Here is a 19,468-nt window from a genome sequence, read left to right on the forward strand (position 1 = left end):
TTCCGTCAGAGCCAGAGGGCGCCCAACGGAAAGAAACAAAATGTCCTCCAGGAGAGCAGAGCGAGCGCGCGAGGCTGAGGCTGACGGTCCCCTGCACAGAATTCTAAGCAGAGTACTATCTGAATCCTCTATGAAGAGGGGAGTAAAAGGAGTAATGATTTAAATGACAATTCTATTTACAATAAATAGTGGCATGAGAACTCAATTATATGAAAATCTTAAAATGTGCCCAACACTGTGTTCTTCTCTCCTCATGGTCCATGTTCAGTGAGGTAATCAGACCGTGAACATCTTTAAATATCTTCATTTTACTGTAGGACCCTTTCTAGCCATGACATTTGTGTACGCAAGCCGAAGTAGAGAAGAATCTCTATGTGTTTATGACAACTAAGGTTTATAGAAGGCGATTTTCCTTGTAATAATATGTAGGAAGGAGAAAGGCTTATAGTAAGCATGAAAAATATCTAACATCCCCAGGTTTAAATTTCATTTTTAGTGGCACTGGCCTCCCCAAGGTTGAGCTATCTGAGCACTGCTCTGGGTAACAGGCTCTAAAGATCAAGGTTGGAGGCTGGGTCACCTCCATCGTGGGTCATCACTGCACTCCCCGTAAGAGCCCTCTGCTCTGCTGCTTCTTACACACTTTAACAGACCTTCTTGGTGGGTGATCACATTTAGAGAAACATTTCTTACTCTGGGTCCTGCAGGTAAACTGACAGTAAGGAAAACATTTTATTGAGCATTAGCTTTGGATATTTTCAGTAATTTACTTTCTACTTTGCTGAAACACGTATGTGTATATCAAGATAAAGGTAGCATTGCCAATTTGTAGGTGGTGATACAAATTTATACTTAAATATAAACTGTGGTGAAATCACTGGCAGTTTGGAAAAACAACACTATAACCATCCAACACTCCTTACACTAAAAGAAATTTGGACTAAAAAGTTCTCAAGTGAAAAAGAAAATCATGGATTCTGGGAACATGGTCATCTGAAAGTAGCCCTTTCTTCTCTCACCTCTAAGCTGCTTACTTCCTCTGAACCAAGTCATATGCAGACCGAGAGGCAGCTGGCACTAAGAGAAGCCCTGGGCTGCTGGGTCCCAGAAGAAGGAACTGGTATGGGGCCCCCTTGCCGTGGGCTGAGTGGCTGATTAGAGAACAGCACTGTCGCCAAGAGGGGACAATCACTGGAACCAGGGACGGACTTGGTCTTCAGAGATCAATGCACCTGCAGGGAGACCAGTGAACAGAAAAGTTTTCGCAAGTGTCCCAGCATGGGTGACAGTCTCCTTACACTGGCAAGCCCAGTGGCATCAGAGATCTATTCGTCTTGTACCATCAATAGGATTCCAGCCACTTAAAATACTTTAATGACCACACTTGAGCCTCAGTGAGCTAACAAAGAAAAACAATGGCACAGCTAAGGGGAGCGGGGAGGTAGGAGGTACATCAGCATTCAGAGAATAAACTGGCAAAACAATCAGAACACTCATTCAATGAAAAAGAACTACTGGAAAAGACAGATAAACATCTGAACAAAAGAAGAGCTTCTAGAGATATTCAAATGTAGCACACGCGCACACACACATACACACAACTTTCCAAAGCTAAAACCCATGAGTGTGAAGCTAAAAATTTCAATAAATAAATTAGAGCATAACTCTATCACTCTTGTTATAACCTGCAAGATAAATGTTCAAGAATAACTCAAAATGCAGATCCAAAATATAAAGTGATGGAATCCACGTGAGAAAGCGTAAGTGACTTGGAGGACGGCTCCATGAAGCTGAACATATTCATAACAAGCATTTCAGAAGCAGAAAAAAGATAACGGTTTAAGGTTAAAGTCACTAACACAAAGCAGTGGAGGTAATAATAATTAAATAATGAAAAAAAAGTCCCTGAGCTAGAGAAATAATAATTTTTATAATTATGTATATCAAATAATTATAACTATAATTATTACTATAGCAGCAGCTAATATTTATACATGTTCTAATATGGCAGCACTGTTCTAATCATGTGATAAATGCTAATTCGCTTAATCCTCACATGACCCTACGAGACTATTCTTTTCATCTTGCTAATAAGAGACTGAGGCACAGAGATGTTCAGTATCTTGCCCAAAGTTCCCCAGCCAGTAAGTGGTGGGGCTGGAATTAGAACCCAGGCCGTCAGACTCACTGAGTTATGGGCTGACTAGAAAAGACACTTATATAAGTACATCCTCGTAATGTTCCTGAACTTTATAGGATTAAAGAGAAAAGTCTTACAAGCTGCTAAACAGAAAGAACAAGGTAGCTAGAGGAAAAGAAAAATCGTACTGGCCTGGACAGCTCATCTATGCCACCAGAAGCTAAGACAATGGGACAGCATCTATAGACATCTGAGAGCAAAGGACAACAACTCAAGCCAAGACGGGCACACCTAGGATGAAAGGAAGAGATCTGAGGGTATACAGAAACTCAGACAGTATATTATTTAAATAACACATTTGAGGAAAATGCCTAAGACAGGACCTTAACTAAGCAATAAATAAACCAGAGCAGAGACCTCAAGTGGGAAAAGACAAATGAAGAACAATGGTGAGGAGTGACAGGCCCTGCAACATATCTTTGTGTGTTTATGCAAAAATATGTGTTTGTCATACACAACTCTATCTTAAGAATTAAGGACAGGCTGTATAATGTAAGTGCTAAATAAGAACTTTAGAGACAGAAGGGATATATTTTAAGGGGAACCTGATACATGATGAATAATTTAGTTCAGTCTAGTAGTTGGGGGTAGGGAGGGAAAGGAGGTAAAATGTTTCAAAGGTCTCACTGGAGGGAGGAGTAAAGCAGCTGGAGAAGAGAAAAAAGTACTGTAGAGGTCTCATCCTATGTTAGGGAAGAGGGAGGAGACGGGGAAGGTTAGAGTGTCTTGGCAGAGGAAGGAGTAAATGTCTTGTTATAAAGTAATAGTTGAGTCCTATGTGTTTAATTAAGAGAGCTGGGAAAGGGAGCCATTCATGGATAGCACAACCAAGTAAAATCTCTGGCCTCAGGGGGAACAATAAAATGATTACCAAGTAACATGATTTCCCTAACAAAAATAAAAAGGGGAACTGTAAGATGTTATAAACAGAGGAAAATAGGAGAAATACTATCAGGTGTGTCTATCATACTACTGAGTTCCCTAATCAAAAGCTAGAGACCATCAGAGTGGGATAAAAACAAAGCTGTGTGTTTGTGAAAAAACAGACTGAAAGTATGCCAGGGTCAAAGAAAAATTAGGCGAATGCAAAGAAAAAGGAAGGAGTGAAACTATAATAAGACACAGTGAAATTTAAGTTTAAACTCACTAATCAAGATAAAGAGAACTTTATGCAACAATAAAAAGGCACAATTCACAAGAAGTGATAGCAGTCATAAATGTGCATATACCAAGTGACAGAGCAGCTGAATAAAGCAATAACTAATAAAAATGCAAAAACTTAAAAAAATCAGAATGAGATTTCAAATCACCTCTTCCAAAATTGAGCAGATATAAAATAGTAACATAAGACATAGAGGACAATGGATAGAAAATAAAATTCTTTTCTTATGTCCATGGGACATTTACAAAAATTAAGATCTCGGTCATAGGAAAAGAAATTTAAGAAGTAGAGGTTTTACAGGACACATGATTGTGACAAACAATTAGAAATAATACAATGGGGCCAGCCGAGTGGCGCATTGGTTAAGAGCTGGCTTGGGACGCCAGCTCTGAGCAGCAGGGCCCCGGTTCGGATCCCACATGGGGGCCAGTGACACTGCACCATCTACAGCTAAGATGGTGAACAACTGCTCAACCTGGAGCTGGGCTGCTGTGAGTCGCCAGCGATGGCATAGGCTGCAGCCCCTGCTGCAGTGGGTGGCCCGCAGCCAGTATGAGCGGCCGGCAGCCGGTGTGAGCTGCCAAGAGCCACCGTGAGCGGCCGTCCGGCGACTGATCTGCCTCATCCGGGAAGAGCACAATGATAATACCAACATGGGCCAGTGAAGCGACGTCCTCCACAACTAGACTGAAGAACAAAAGGACAGCAACTTGTCTGTTCCCCTCCCCTAACTACCCAATAAAATCTTTAAAAAAAATAATAATAAAATGTAGCTATCTTTTGACCCAGCTTTTTCATAGTCAAAATACTCTCAGAAGTTCAACAATATATATAAGAACGTATCACTATAGTACTTCCTATGTGTAATGGCAACAACAGCAAGAACAAAAAAAGAGAAAAGAAAGGAAAGGAAAAGAAAGCAACCAAGATGTCCATCAGTAAGAGACTGTAGAAGTTAATTATGGAAAGGACTTCCTATTATATTAATAAGAACGAAAGCATTTTCCTCACCTTAATTTCAGCGACGGAGGCCATCGCCCATGCTATGGTAGATCTCAGTCCTGTCGTCCTGATATAATCTCTGCTGGCTAAAGGAACCCTACAAAGAAAAGAACCTGATGATACGTATACTCCACGTTGCTGTAAGTTAAAGAGGAACCTGATATAAATAAAAATGACGAGCATTGTCCCTATCTATGAAGTTATTTTAACATGTTCATACAATACACAGGAAAGTATTCCCTCGTTGGAGAGAGTTTAAACATTACAAGGATACCTTCTCTAGTTGGCACTTTGTTTTACCAGCCAGCGTGGTATTTCAAAAAGGTAAAATTTTAGATAACAGAAATTTAAACCCTTGTGTGTTTAACTTATAAAAATGTAATCACACACGAGGGAAATCTTTCTGAAGTGTTTAATACTTCCCTGTCTTCCCATACAGAAGAGACTTTTTCTGGCTGATCTGGACTCATCAAGGAGAACACACTATTTTCTGACAGAGATGTACTGTGGGAAGTAGGGCTCAATGGGTGGTAACCTTTGAACTAGTTTTCTATAAAAAGTCCCTTTTGTAAGTTTGCTTTTTGCTCATTTGCATCTTTTTCAAAAAAATTAAATGAAGCATGGCATTGCATTGTCTATGCTAAAGCAGCCATTTCCCATTTAAGTGATTCATTAAGTGATTCTTCCCTATGTTCTTTTGCATACCGTCCTCCAAGTCAGGTCTTCTTTTCTAATTCTGTTCCACCACTAGGCTGAATTCCTTGATCTTATCCATCTTTCCCACCTTTGAATGTTGAATATGTAGCATAATGCTTAGCATATAGTTAAGTATTCATTAGACATTTCAACTGAAATTAATTGAATGAATTAGTCTTATTCTAATAAATGCTCCTTTCTTCCCTCTCTAGTTGCTGATCTGTTTAAAAAATAAAACATTTATTCAACACTTCCTGTATCCTAGGAATAGTACCAAGCATTTTCATGTAGGTTATGTCATTTAATCCCAACCACAAAGCAAAGAAGTAGGTACTACTATTTTCTTGATTTTATAGCAGAGGAATATAATAATTTGCACAAACTTGCAGTTAATCTGTGGAGATGGCAGACTTGAAATCTACAGTTTTTATCCACCATATGTGTACAGGATGGCACAGTTGCACACAGTTCATGTACAAGGTGAATTTCAGGAACTGTGCTGTATTTTCTATTTTAATTAAAACTCTAAGATGTCAACAGACTAACAACTTTAGCTTAAATATGGGCCTATGAAAATGATTTAATAATAGAAATAATTAGACATAATTTTCAGTATGAATCATGTAATCAGCAGATTATTGTGATAAGATCTTTCAGAGCTCTAACTGGTCAGATCACATTTTATCCACTAAGCTCCATTAAAATACTTGACTGGCCCAAGAATTCAAACGCTTTGCCTTTAATCCCCTGTTATGTCAATGTTTCAAAGTATAAATGAAAAGCATGAAGTTCTCAATTTTACAAACTCTCCTGAGGGACAAACCTGAAGCACAAAATCCAATATCTACCTGAACACGGGAATTCCCACCACGGAGTAAATGTCACTTAGGTGTATGAAGATCTGAAAGAACAAATAGAGAAGTTAGCATGGAACAGGAAATGCGTTACCAAATTACTGACGATTTGAAAACTTCTGTTTCAAACCTATATTTTAATAAGAAATTCCAAGGCCTTATTTGTCATATCTAGAAAAATGTTCTATAGTATTTTTTCTTGAGCAGATGTGAAGCAAATTTTAAGTACCTTTCGTAGAAAAATTCTGAGGTTAATTTGGAATACAAGCTATATGGAGAATCATGTGAAGAACTCAAGACCAACTGTCTTCCCAGAGATACTCTGAATTATCCAAGCTGGATCAGACTTTTCAACATTTTGGGTTACAGAAGACTTCCTAAATCCACCCTAATTCTAACCTCAAATAAGACCCGAGGCCACATAGGACTGTCACAGGCTACACATACTTTTAGCACATAGGACTGTCACAAGCTATACATACTTTTAGGATGACAGAAAACTTTCTTAGGGCCAAATATATGGTGACATTTTTCTTTCTCTACCACCTATAGGCAAGCTCCTTCCTTTCTATTACCTTTCTCTTGTGAGGCCATAGAGATGATTTAAAAGTCTCAAGTTATAATCAGTAGTCCACATACATTTTATAAGTTAGAATGCTGCTTTTGTAGTCTGATGAGGTTTATGGAATACTGTATTCTAATCTTCCGGTTTGACGTCAAGAGCATTTAAACCCCAATATTTTCATCCCAAGGTTATTTTTAATCTATGTAGTTTAATCAGGATTATTCCAATATTGATAAATTTTCATCAAAATAAGAATGATCTGGAATAGACTCCCTTTAGTCAATTTAATTCTGTGATCATTATAGGTAAAGCTTCAAATTTTTTATATTATTCATTTTAGCAAAATAATTTATTGAGATTAATTTTTAATGTAAAATTCATACTAAAGATATGATATACTGAAAATTTTATATATCAAATGTTATTAAGAACAGCTTCACCCCTATAAAATTTTTCTATTAATTTTGCAGAACAAAATTTGTTAAGATTTGATTCTTCTGTCAATTTTAGTCACAGATTTTACTACGTGTGATTTCAGTGATGTCAATATTGCTGTGTGTTGATTATTTCTACCAATAACAGCTATCATTAATTGTGTTAAGAGGAATTAAATTAACAATATTAATTTATGAGCTCAACTATGCACAAAAACCATCATTCTGAGACAGTGAGAGTCAGAGGTAGATGAAGAGGTGAAAACCAGGAGAGCAGAAGAGAACTGAAAGGGGAGACAAAAGGAAGATGCTCTAATGTCAAGGTATCCTTGGGGTCAAAGTATTTTGCATGAGAGCAATAAAAAACATACAGCAGGCATTACTTTTTAAAAGTGAAAAACATCACATAAGACATTTAAAAATAAAACAACACAAAATGTTCTGATTTAGCCAGCTATTACTTCATTAAAAGCTATGTAACAATAAATTTATGAATTAATGAATTACAAATGACTAAACTACCTGTCAAATTTATGAGATAGTTCTCAAAAGATAGTGAAGGATATTTATAGCTAGTATTTATTTCTCCAAATGTTTTACCTTGTTCCAATTAAAAATAGTGTAACCTCATTATTTTAAAAAAGAGAAAAATAAAAGCAAAGCATAAACCCATAACCCTAATAATGCCACTATTAATACACTATTGAATCTTGTGCAGGCCTTTCTGTTTTCTTTTTTTTAACATTAGCTAGAATTTCTTATCACAGAGACTTGTTATCTATTACAGCGATGGTAGAGAGCATCTCTGCAACCTTACAATAAATGTTTTCTAGTTCAACTGTGACAAAACAATTCCATTCCAAAACACCTTATTTGGAGAAGACATTTTCACAGTGAAAACTTTTAGCAAAATTATCTGTACTGTTGTACTGCTAAAGAGAAAATAGACTGCTGGATCCATATAGACATGCATTTTGAAACTCTACGGCACAATTGGAAAGTACAATAAGATAGCTGACATCATCTTTAAAGAATTAGGTTATAAGTATATAAAATAAAATGAACATTCATTACCTCTAAATTTGGATTCCTCAAATCTGCTTTCCATCCAAACTGTTTCATGAGGGCAATTCCAACTATTCTTCCTATCTCCTGGAAAAGCAGCAAGTTATAGAAAAGATAAGAATACTAAAAATGAAAATTTTAAGTTCAAATATAAGCGAAAACTAACAGAGCCTGTAGGAAAATCAAGTCAGGCTATCTGATGGTAATTTATAATTACAATATTAAAATACTACACTAAAGCATTTTCTATCTAAGGCAATAAGGGCTGTATTTTACCTCTTTATCTGCCCCACCCCCAACACATTCTATGGCATTAACATCTACTCATGTGTAACCTCTATTTTTATAATTTTAGGTATATGAAATAAGAAGATAAGGACCTGATAAATAAGGCCATTCTGGGGTTTAGAAATATTGGGTTGTCAGAAAAGTCATGAAGCATTTTTGCAATGAAAAACAGAAAAATATGTCATGACTTTTCCGACAACCCAATAGATGCAAGCAGAAAGATTAACTTTTTACTGACTGCAAGCCTCTATGTTTAAGGATGACCAGATCAGTAACATTAGATTCAAACTTTAGGGTCTGTCTGATTTTACGGTTGGCCAAAGAACCCAGACCTGTGCCCTTTATATCACTGAACTTTGAAATGGTCAACAGGAACCTGTCAACAGGAACATCACAGGAATCTGTAATGTTCCCTCTCCCCTAGATAGTTGAGACCTTGAGTGCATTTACGTATTTGCAGTCTGAGTCCTGGTGACAATTCCACATACAGGGCATAGGGGCAAAGTAATCACTCATTAAACACAGAACTGAACTGAAGAGAAACCCAAAAATCTTAGGATCATGATATTAGGGTTTTCAAGTGCAATGGATATCTATGAATTTAAGGAAATCTGGGGGAAGAAAGTAAAAGGCGGTCATTACATGGAACGGCATACTGTTCCTCTTAAGCATCTGAGGTCAAGTTAAAATGAAAAATGCATTTTTAAAGAGATTTAATTACATGATACAAGGCCTAGTTATCTGCCTGAGCCTAGTTATCTATTACGTGAAAGATTTTCAGCTCATTTTAAATCTAAAGAGTCATTAATTCTTTTAGAAAATGGGAACCCACTTTGGAGGTGAGTGTACCTGTGCAGTAAAGGTCTTTGCAATAGCTCCACTGCAGCGACAAGAAACTCTGAAAGTCAAGTTGTTCTCATTATGAGTATCAGCTGCTTTCGCTACATCATTCGGAAAGTCTTCTTGCAATTTTTCTCTTTTAGTGAGAGAATCTCCTTGCTCCAATGTTTCTTCTGTTTGTTTTTCCAGCTGGCATTCCCTATTCTCTTCTGTCTCTTGCATTTGTTCTATTTTTAATTTCTTACCAATGATGGTGTCATTTTTTCCCATTTTTATTTTTTGTGGGTTAGCATCTCTTTGAGAAAGTTTTTCCTTTTTTGCATCAAGTTCAAGAAGATTTTTCCAGATTGAAATGACATTCAACCAACTCTCAGGGTCGTCATTTATAAGTCTTTGCACTTCACTAAATATTTTTCCTAAATAAATAAAATTTCAGTTTATTCTATATTGAAGCTTTAAAGACAGTCTATTATATTCATCACCCCCAAATTCCATTACCTCTATTTCTTTAAAATAAGTTTGTTTTTTTAAATCACTACATGAAAAATGACTTCATTTTCATCTGGAACTTATATCATTTAGCATAAAATTATTATGCAGAATAAGGCTCATTTTTTTTAAGGCTCATAGTTATATTCCATACATAACATCAAAACTGTTTTAAAATTCCCATAGAATTATTATATATTGTAGCAAGATAATTTGTCCAATATATGTATCGCTTCAATATATGCATATAGTGTATCGATCGTTGAAATAATGCCGATCTTGCCTATAAAAACTAAGTTTAAAAAAAATAGAATCAATTGCAAAACACAGAGCTCAGAAACAGAGCACTGAATCCTGAGATTAATTTAGATCATAAATATTAGTACACATCATAAAATGAGTTTCCATAGAGTAACACTCAGGTACACAACCCATTCATAACTTAGGGACGGCCAGCATGCTCAGTAAATGAACAAAGGTTATCAAATGATCTGAGACTAATTACTGTGTTTCTCTAATGATGAGAGTATTGGAATACTGGAAGGAAATTATATCGAGTCCACAGTATAATTACGATGTGCTTTAAAATACTCTTTCTTCCCTGTCTTGATTTCTTGCCCATTTATATCTTTCTTGACACATTTATTGTAGACTGTATGATTACATGATCTCTTGTACACAATCAGCAATCAAAATGAAGTTTAAGGCAATGTTTAATCCAGCAGTGTCTGACCCTTTTTTGATGCTTTTATCAAGATCCTTAAACTATTTTAGCAGCATATTTATAAAATTAGGAAATGGACAGGAAATCCCTTAAGTCCTTTTTAACTTAATGCTTTATAAATGACTGTAAATGTATTCAAACATTTAAGGTCCCCCAAATAGGAAAATTTACTATGTAGTACTTTTCCAATTATATCAATCATCATTAAAATTTATAAGGTGATAGTGCTGACCAATTTATTAAAACAATGCATTTTGGGTTATTGCAAGCTCTTAAATCTAAATAAATGCAATTGACCATACATATCTCTAGAGAAGGTGTCTGATCATAATTCGCAGGGGAAAAAACGTGATTTAAGACACTGAAATCTCAGAATATAGGCAACAGACTGCAAAAAGAAGAGACACATTAGGTGATAATACAATTAGGTTATAATATTTAGGAAATACAGAAAAATACATAATTTATGATCCCATAGGTATGAATGAATGTGAAAATAGCTATATATTTCACTTAAAAATGTGAAATAGTTACATATGTATTATTAAACTTAACAATGTAGAGTACAACATATTATGTGGGTAAAAGCAATAGGTATATACCATACCTTTACTTACAGAAGAAACATTAAATGGAAACTGCTTTTTAATCAGCAAAAATAGTCTTTCTGCAGATTTTAACTTTTTCAGCATATTCAAGTCAGAACAGGTGGTAAAAAGAACTTTTCCTAAAATATATTCAACCTAGAGACAGAAAAAAATAGATATTAATATAGTCCAGTGTAAAGAACCATTTTCCTTTTCTCCCCTTAATGAATTAAAACATAGCATCTAGGTTAACAATAATTAAAAGGACCATTTCATGAAGTATCTACTACTTGTCAGACACTGTAGTAAGCACTCTGAATACATTTCTGCCTCCCAATCCTTATAACAACTCTCTAAGGTAGATTTTTATCACCCCCACTTTACAGATTAGGAAAATGAGGCTTAGATGAAAAAATCTGTATAAAATCGCACAGTGACCATGACCATAATCTTTTTATGTTGTTACTTTTTGTAAAGTGTGCTTATGAAAATGTGTGCACACACTACTAGAAAAACAGGACACAAAATATTCAGTAACTATATTGACAAATCTCACATACAATTTGAAAGCGGGCAAAGAAAAGGCATAATGGATAGGACAAATTAGGTACACAGCCCAAGGTTAACATATCAGTGGGTATTTATTAAAAACCTACCTTGTGGTCTACCAGGGGAATATATCCTAATGACTAACAATGTAACAGACATACTGTAACATACAAATTAAAATGTAAAATTTATAAGACTACAATGTGAATTAAAGCCAGAAGAAAACCACAAAGCTTTAATAAACTGATTGATAAGCTGTATGTACAATAAGTAGCACTGAATTTCGAAGCCCTTATTAGTAAAAGTCTCAGAGAAGAATCCTACAAGATTTGGGAAGAGGGATTCTAACAAAAGAACAAAGGGCAAGATGCAAAGGTGGGAGTGACAACCTGGCTGAATAAAGTATAAGTTAGCATGGCAACATGTACTGTGTTATGCTGATTGAGAGTGTCAGGTGGATGGATGGTGTAGCTCAGGCCAGCTTGATAAACGGTCATGAAATGGAGTACCACAGATGGTAATGGTCAACCATTATAGAGTTCTGATGAAAACTGACAGCACTGAATTAGTTGGCAGAAAAAAATTACTTTGGAAGAAGCATAAAAGACTGAATGTAGAATGTGAAGCTGGAGGGAGAAGTAAGGTTACCGAGGTAGAAATAATGAGACATTTAGCTGTGGGAACTGAAAAATGGATAGAAGAAATATGCATCAAGCAGAAACAGGCTGTGGAAACAGGATGAATATGTGGTAAAAATCGGAAGAAAGAAAAATGAAAAGAGCTTCGTAGGTTATAGAAATGTCTATCACTATGTTGTACATCTGAAACTAATATATTGTATGTCAGCTGTAATTGAAAAATAAAAAATTATTAAAGTTAAAAAAAAAAAAGAGCACCAACTCATAGGGAGTCTAATGAGGTATGGCAAATGGTGCTCAATACCAACGGGATCCTAAATCTTTTGGGGTAGCCCAACTCCCTTAAGTTCAAGATGGATGTGGATTGTCCTGGAATTCTTTCAGCAGTGGCCATGGGCTGACTAACATGATTCTAGGTCATCTCTGAGAGCTGAGGCATTAGGGAATTTGGGGTAGCCCATGTGTTTAAGCAGCTTCATTTAATGGCAACTTGAACTCCAAGTTGTTTTTTGTTTTTTGATCTGACGTGGTCTAATTAAGCTTTTGGAATGGTACTTTCTGGTTACCATTCTAGCTTGATGAAGAAGAATCTCTGATGAGCCAGGCTTAGGTTGACACCAATTAAAACCCAAATACTTCTGGCTATAAGATTAACAAGCTGTGGGGTTGTAATGGATGGCACGGTGATTATAGCTAATAATATTGTATTATATACTTGAAAATTCCTAAGAGAGTAGGTCTTAAATGTTCTCACCATACAATATAAATTGTTATTATGTGACAGGATGGAGGTGTTAACTAATGCTACAGTAGTAATTATTTTGCAACATATAAATGTATCAAATCAACACTTGTACACCTTAAACTTACACAATGTTATATTTCAGTTACATCTCAATAAAGCTAGAGAAATAAGTAAAACTGGAGCCCAAATAGCTTAGATACCAGCAATGCAGCTAATCAAGATAGATGAAGTAGTAAATAAGAATGTTTAGGAATCAATATTTAAAGGGGATAATGAACTAGCTAAAACAAGAACTTCCGATTTCTAAAATTTACTTCATTACAAAGGTGGCATTGTCCTACTAATGTCAAAACTAAATGTATGTCTTAAAATGCTTAGAAGTTAAAAACAAAGTTTGCAAAAGTACATTTAAAAAAATTCAGATTTTATATTACTTGACATAAAAATATGGCTGATATTAAGGCCATGACACAAAAAAAGTTAACCGACATGATAACAAATACCTTTCCAAGACTCTCGGGGAACTGAAATAAATATTTTACTGAAAATGTATCGTTGTAAAATTCGAGTTCTAAATAAACTGATGCAAACAGCTAGACCAATGATTTTGAACCTGAAGTCAGTGATCTAGGCATTAACTTATAGTTCTTTAACTGTACAAAGATCTTATCTTTTCTTACTCATTTGAATATTAAGAGAAACATTTTATACAATTAGTTTTTTCTAAAAATATCCTTGTGGGGGGGGGGTGGGGGCTCAGGGGAAAGATTTCCAAAAAGAACATGACTGAATATGAAGTTAATTAAGAGGACCTAAAAGGTTTAATTTATTTAGGTGTCAAATCATAAGAATGATGTGTTGATCCATGAAAATGCTAAATACATTTTCAAAACCAAAATGAACTTATTCTCTTTATTTAAAAAGTAACATAAGGCCTACATTTCTTTTACAAGTAATAGCATATAATCAGAAGTAGTATACTAAATTATAGAATAGTCACTGTGAAAATCAAATAATCATATATATGAAAGCACTTGTATGGTTTGCCCTTTGTGAAGATAAGGTATTATACCTTAAAGCAGTAGGGAAAATGAATTTCGGTGCTTCTGATTTCAAAAATGGGTGAAGATAGTATTACTTTATTTTCTTGGTTTATTGCTTGTAACGGATGGTGTTCAATTACAATTCTTAGGGATAAATGTGGCATTTTAGAATATTTCATCCTAATATCTGTTACTTGAAAATTCATTCATATATACAATGTTTTTCCATTTTGAATTAAATCATAACCAAGTGTCTAAAATCAGCTGGTTTTATGTCTAACACAAAGATGAAAAAACAGCCTTTATTGAAGGAAAAACAGTGTTGTGTGAGCTTTTTTGGTTCATTTTAGATGAGAATTAAAAAACGTATTATTAATTGTTAAAAAGGGATTCAATCTAAAAGGAATTCAGAGAATCTTCAAAAAAGCAATCTTATGCAATCATCCCATTAAATGAAGTAACTAGACTATCTGCTTAGCTCTATCCCACTACCTTCTATTATCATGACCCTGTTAGAAGCTGAAAATTGGTTGGTTTATTCAGGAGTTAGGTTAAATAGTCTTTGCTATGTGGGTTTGCTATGAATCGCTTAACAGGGCCTTTCTGGCTAGCTGGCATTAAGAACACCTCTACCGTGTTGAATTTTATCTTAAAAATAACTGTTCCTATTATTATTCTTATAATAAAAGTATTTCATACATTAAATATGGTTACAAAGTAAAGCTTACTCTTTCCCAACACAGTTCTTAAAAGTAGTCTAAAAATATATATATAATGTTTATGTAAAATAGACATAATATATAAATGTGTTATATATAAAATACATGTATTTATATAATATAAATATTTAAAAATACTTAGGAACCTGGAAAGAAGTTTGCCCTACCACGAGGAGAAAAGAAAAAAAATCAAACTTGAAGCCGAGCAAGCTCAAGGTACAATTTATAGGATTCCAATTTACAGGAAATACAGAGGACAGAAACACATTCGACTATGGCGATGCAATCGGCAGTACCTAAACTGGGGGAAATCCTAGCAGTGCTGTCGAACAACTGTCTGTGATGTTTGCTGTCCAATACAGTCAGCATGGGCACATATGGCTGACAAGCACTTGAAATGTGACTAATGTGCCTGAGAAAGTGAATTTTCAAATTTAATTTAATTTAAATTTAAATAGCCATTGTGGCTAGTGATACCCCTAGTGGACAGCACCTCTCTAGAATAGGGGTCAGAACACTGGACCTGGTGAGCTAAGAATTTTTAAACTTTTTAAACGGACATATAAACAACAACAAAGAACACATAATAGAAACCACAAAGTGATCCACAAAGTGATCCACAAAGCCTAAAATATTATCTGAGCCTTTACAGAAAAAGTTTGCTGATTCCTGCTCTAGGCTGTGGGACAAACAACCCAGTTTCTTTAAAAAAACAGACTGCAATGAGAAAAAAAGAAAGAAATGGAGGGGGCAATGTACAGAGTGACAGAGACTTAAAGAAATATCAGCCAATCACAATATGGACCTTATGTGAATCTTGATTTTAAAATACACAAACTGAAAAACAAAAGTGACATTTATCAGACAAGATGAAATCTGAATACTACGTGATATTTGATGACAAGGAATTGCTTTAGATGTGATAAAGATATTGTGGTTTGTATTTTTAAAAAGAGCCATTCTGTATATTATTTCTTATACTATATATATTATGCTATAAAAAGAATCCTTATATTATAGTTATACAGACAAATATTCACAGATGAAATGTCTGGGATTTGCTTCAAACATGGAGCGGGGGAGTGGAAGAAGTGTGAATGGAGCAGAATTCACCATGAGTTGATCGTTGTAGCAGCTGGTTGATGAGTGCGATTCATCCAACTAGTCTACTCTTGTGTATGTTTGAAATTCTCCATGATAAAAAGCTAAACAGAATAGACAGGACGCTTTCTATTGCAAGCTATGTGTTGGAGGAAGCACCTGTATCAGTCACCTGGATGGGAAGAAAGTTCGCAAGTTAAAATGCAAACACCTTGGGCTTGCCTTCTGGGACTGGCAACTGGGGATACGCATTTTCAACAAGTTTCCTAGGTGATTCCTATGTTTACTAAAATTGGGAAAACACTGATCAGGCCAGAGTGATTACTTGGTAAAATTAAACAATCACTTCTGAATTACTTTGTTTTTGTAAATTCAGATTTTACACTCTTAATTTTCTTGAAGCAAACCAAAGTTTCTAGCAGTGCCTCTTGTCATTGCAAGAATGATTTTAAGTATTCCTATGCATCTCAGTCTATGGGAACATTTATTGAGCACCTACTATTTGCCAGACACTGTACTACATATCATTGTCCCAAAGAATGCAGTAATCATTTAAAGTGGGTATTATCATCTCTATTCTATATCCAAGGAAAGTGGGGCTCAGTAATTTGCCCAAATTTACATATCTGTTAAAGGAAGATATAAAATTTGAGCACGTCTTTTGGCTCTACAGCCCACATACACTTTTTACCATGCTGTTATAAAAAGAACCTATATGCAAGGTTCCAGGGTAGTTTCCCACGGTAAACTCTGGCATAGTGGTAAAGCATGTGGGCTTCAAATGTAAGTCCCAGCTCCATCACTTAGCATCAGTTTTCTCTTTATTTCTTTGTAAAATGGTAGTGAGAATAGCTTATATGGGATTCTTTTGAGCATGAAATCAGAACACGTATGCATGTGTCTGACATATTTTAAGTGCTTCATAAATGTTAGGTGCTATCATTATTTCAGGATTGCTTTAACTTAGAGAGTTTATATTAGAGAAACTGGGGTGAAATTTCAGAGGTTATTTGTTCAGATTCCATTTCCAGGCATACCTACCCTTAAAACACACAATATCAAAATAGGGGAATTTCCAAGTTTCTTGGCATTTAATTCTTCTCATTGCCAATAAGTTGTCTCCTACAGTTAATTGAATTTTCTTGCTGTGATTAAACTAACTTCCCATCTCATTCTGTCTTTAGAGAAGGTGGAAGAAAACAAGCAGAGAGGGTCTTTCTTTTCTCTAATAATCCAACATAGATTGGATCAAGCCTTCTATTTTTCATACCAAGAACTCTGTTAACAGTAAAAAAAAAAAAAAATCAATGTAGCATTATGTCATGGTCACACAGTGGTCAAGGAACTGGACCAGGGAGCCAGTCGGCTTGGGCTGAATGTGATCACATACTCATGCCTGATTTCACAGACAGCTTAGTTTCAAATCCCACCTCTGCCATTTTCTGATTTCGGGACTTGAATAATTTCTTGGACTTCTCTATGCTTCATTTTCCTTTTCTGTTAAATGTGGAGCTTATCTTATAGGTTATGAAAATATATGTTGTGAAAATTTAAAAAGTGAATACAGAGTAAGGACCTGAGAACATGTGCCTGAGCATATTAGATACTTAATGTCAGCAGTTATTATTATACTGATTTTTTTACATTAGCTACATTCAACACTCTATTAAATTCCGTGACCAAAATCACAAATGGCAAGACTGATGCCATTTTTCTCGACCTCCCCCTAACCTCCTTTCCCTGCTACCCCCTTACTGCAGAAACTCCTTTTGTTGGCTTCCTATAATATAGGAGCAGCTGGAGTGGTCAAGTTCATTTAGCAAGCTTTCCTTTTCCAATAACACATCATTCACACGATCACATATATGTATCCCATCAAGATACTGAAGCCTTACTCGATTACATCTTTTCCCTCTGCTTTCAGGAAGTCAGCTCAGCTTCTTCTAGAACCTAAACTGTTCACTGAAATGAACAACAGATAAATACCAGCAACTATTAAGTTCCTCTGAATGTTGGCCTATGACGCCTCCAAAAGTATTTCTCTAGTTAGTATTTACTGCCTGTTTAAGGGCTGCTGTACAAACGGTCCTTCTATATCCTTTAATCCTCCTAACAATCCTATAAAGGGCTATCATCGTCAGGAAACAGACAAGAGTCAAGTAACTGAACCTGAAGAACACACTTGCATTTAAAGGATGGAGGAAAGATTCGAACTCTGACAGGTCTAATTCCAATTACAGGCACTAACTATGGAACGCTTTTGGAGAATCGAGGAAATCACGTGCCTGAACCCCCCTAAAAAAAAAAAAAAACTTCAGCCGTGACTGACGTGCGGTAACAGATGTGTAGGGGAAAACGACGGGCGGTTCTTTCAAAAAGTAACGAAGGGACCTGCCAGTCAAGGTCCGAGGACGGGGGCCGTCGCGACGGTCGGTCTGTGGCAGAGAACACGGGGGTCGCACTGCTCTCCCGGGTCTAGGGCGTACCCTGGCGGGAGGGCTGCAGGCACCGGGCCTCCCTCCTTCCCTCCGGGACGCGCAGAGGCCCACTCACCTCCGTGGCCTCCAGCCGCGCCCGCACCTCCCGCATCAGGAAGGGCTCTAAGCCTCGGCCCACTGTGCAGAAGAACCGGGCGCCTGCGGCAGGCCGCCACACGGGGTCTCTCGGCCCCGTCGCCATGGCGGCTCCGGCGCGGGCCCGCGGCTCGGGGTCACGTGGCCTCGGCGCGTGCGCGCGCGCGCGCGCGCGGCGCGTTTCCGCGTTCTCGGAGGCGGCGTGCAGGTGTGGGAGGGCCGGGTGGAGCCAGAGGCTGGCGGGCCAGGGAGCGCGCGGCAGGGTCAGGTCAACCGGGGGTGGACCCTGTTGTGTCTCCGTGGTTAATTGCTTGGACCCTCCTTGATTAGGCGTCTGGAATGATTTAGAATCACAGGCGGAAGGGATATCATTGATCATAACCCATTTGCCTTATTTTTCAGATAGAGGAAATTGATGCCTACAGAGGCCAAGGGACAGCAAGTCAGTGCCACAGTTGAGTTGAGGCGGGAACCTAGACTTCTTAATACCTACCATTAATGAGCCTTCTCCATTTCTCCCAACTTCCTCTTCTCTCCTTTGTCCCTTCCCACTACTATCCTCCCGTAAGGAGCCCTGCTCTGTCTTCACCAAGAATTGGGCAAAAGCTGAGAAATCCTCTGGACCAAGCGCAGAAATTCCCTCTCTCCAACAAAATGCCTTGACGTTCATGAAACAGGTCGCAGTTCTTGCGCTACTTTGTTAACAAGGGAATGAATGCACCGTCCAGTTTGCGCCACCTGATTTGATTGGCTCTCTTACCAGTATTTGAAGGGATTTTTTTTTTAACTCTGAATTTTACGTTGGCAATGAAAATATTACTTGGAATGAGTGAAATCCATGTTATACAGTGAGCAGCAATTGTTGTGTCATGGTTTAATATGATTTCAAACGCACTTGTTTATAAGTGACATTGTTTTAATTCACTTATTACAAAGACAAACAATGTTGTTTTTAGAAGTAAAATTGTTTTGATATAAGAATGAAGTAAATTGTGTCAGGATGTCATCATCTCATCTGTTGTTGTCATTGATAAGCGGTCAGCAAGCAGCCCAGCTGCTGAGAGGCCCTGCTGGGAGGTTATGGGTAAGAATATGTAGAGAAGCAACTATGGCAAGGGGACATTTAGACTATAAATACAGTTAATCCTTGAACAACATTGGGGTTAGGAGCACGGATCCCTGAGCAGTCGAAAA

At 36.7% G+C, this 19,468-nt stretch overlaps 1 protein-coding gene across 3 annotated transcripts in view; it reads right to left on the reverse strand.

The window, feature by feature from the left end:
• THUMPD2 (THUMP domain 2 tRNA and snRNA guanosine methyltransferase) overlaps positions 1-18,417 on the reverse strand; it is a 33,981-nt gene extending 15,564 nt beyond the window's left edge. Inside the window, exons 1-6 of one of the 3 annotated variants that reach the window (XM_019647844.1) lie at positions 18,255-18,417; positions 10,937-11,062; positions 9,116-9,522; positions 7,988-8,065; positions 5,909-5,961; positions 4,374-4,461 (exon numbers count right to left, since the gene is read on the reverse strand). In XM_019647844.1, coding sequence (XP_019503389.1) covers positions 4,374-4,461; positions 5,909-5,961; positions 7,988-8,065; positions 9,116-9,376 — 480 coding nt within the window. In that variant the 5' untranslated portion in view covers positions 9,377-9,522; positions 10,937-11,062; positions 18,255-18,417. Of the gene's footprint in view, positions 1-4,373; positions 4,462-5,908; positions 5,962-7,987; positions 8,066-9,115; positions 9,523-10,926; positions 11,063-16,742; positions 16,963-18,254 lie in introns of those variants that run through there. The other 2 variants (XM_019647842.1, XM_019647843.1) reach the window with 2 other exon arrangements.
• Positions 18,418-19,468: the final 1,051 nt, after the last annotated feature.

This window comes from Hipposideros armiger, unplaced genomic scaffold, assembly GCF_001890085.2.
Source record: "Hipposideros armiger isolate ML-2016 unplaced genomic scaffold, ASM189008v1 scaffold_116, whole genome shotgun sequence".
Classification (NCBI taxonomy): Eukaryota; Metazoa; Chordata; class Mammalia; order Chiroptera; family Hipposideridae; genus Hipposideros; species Hipposideros armiger.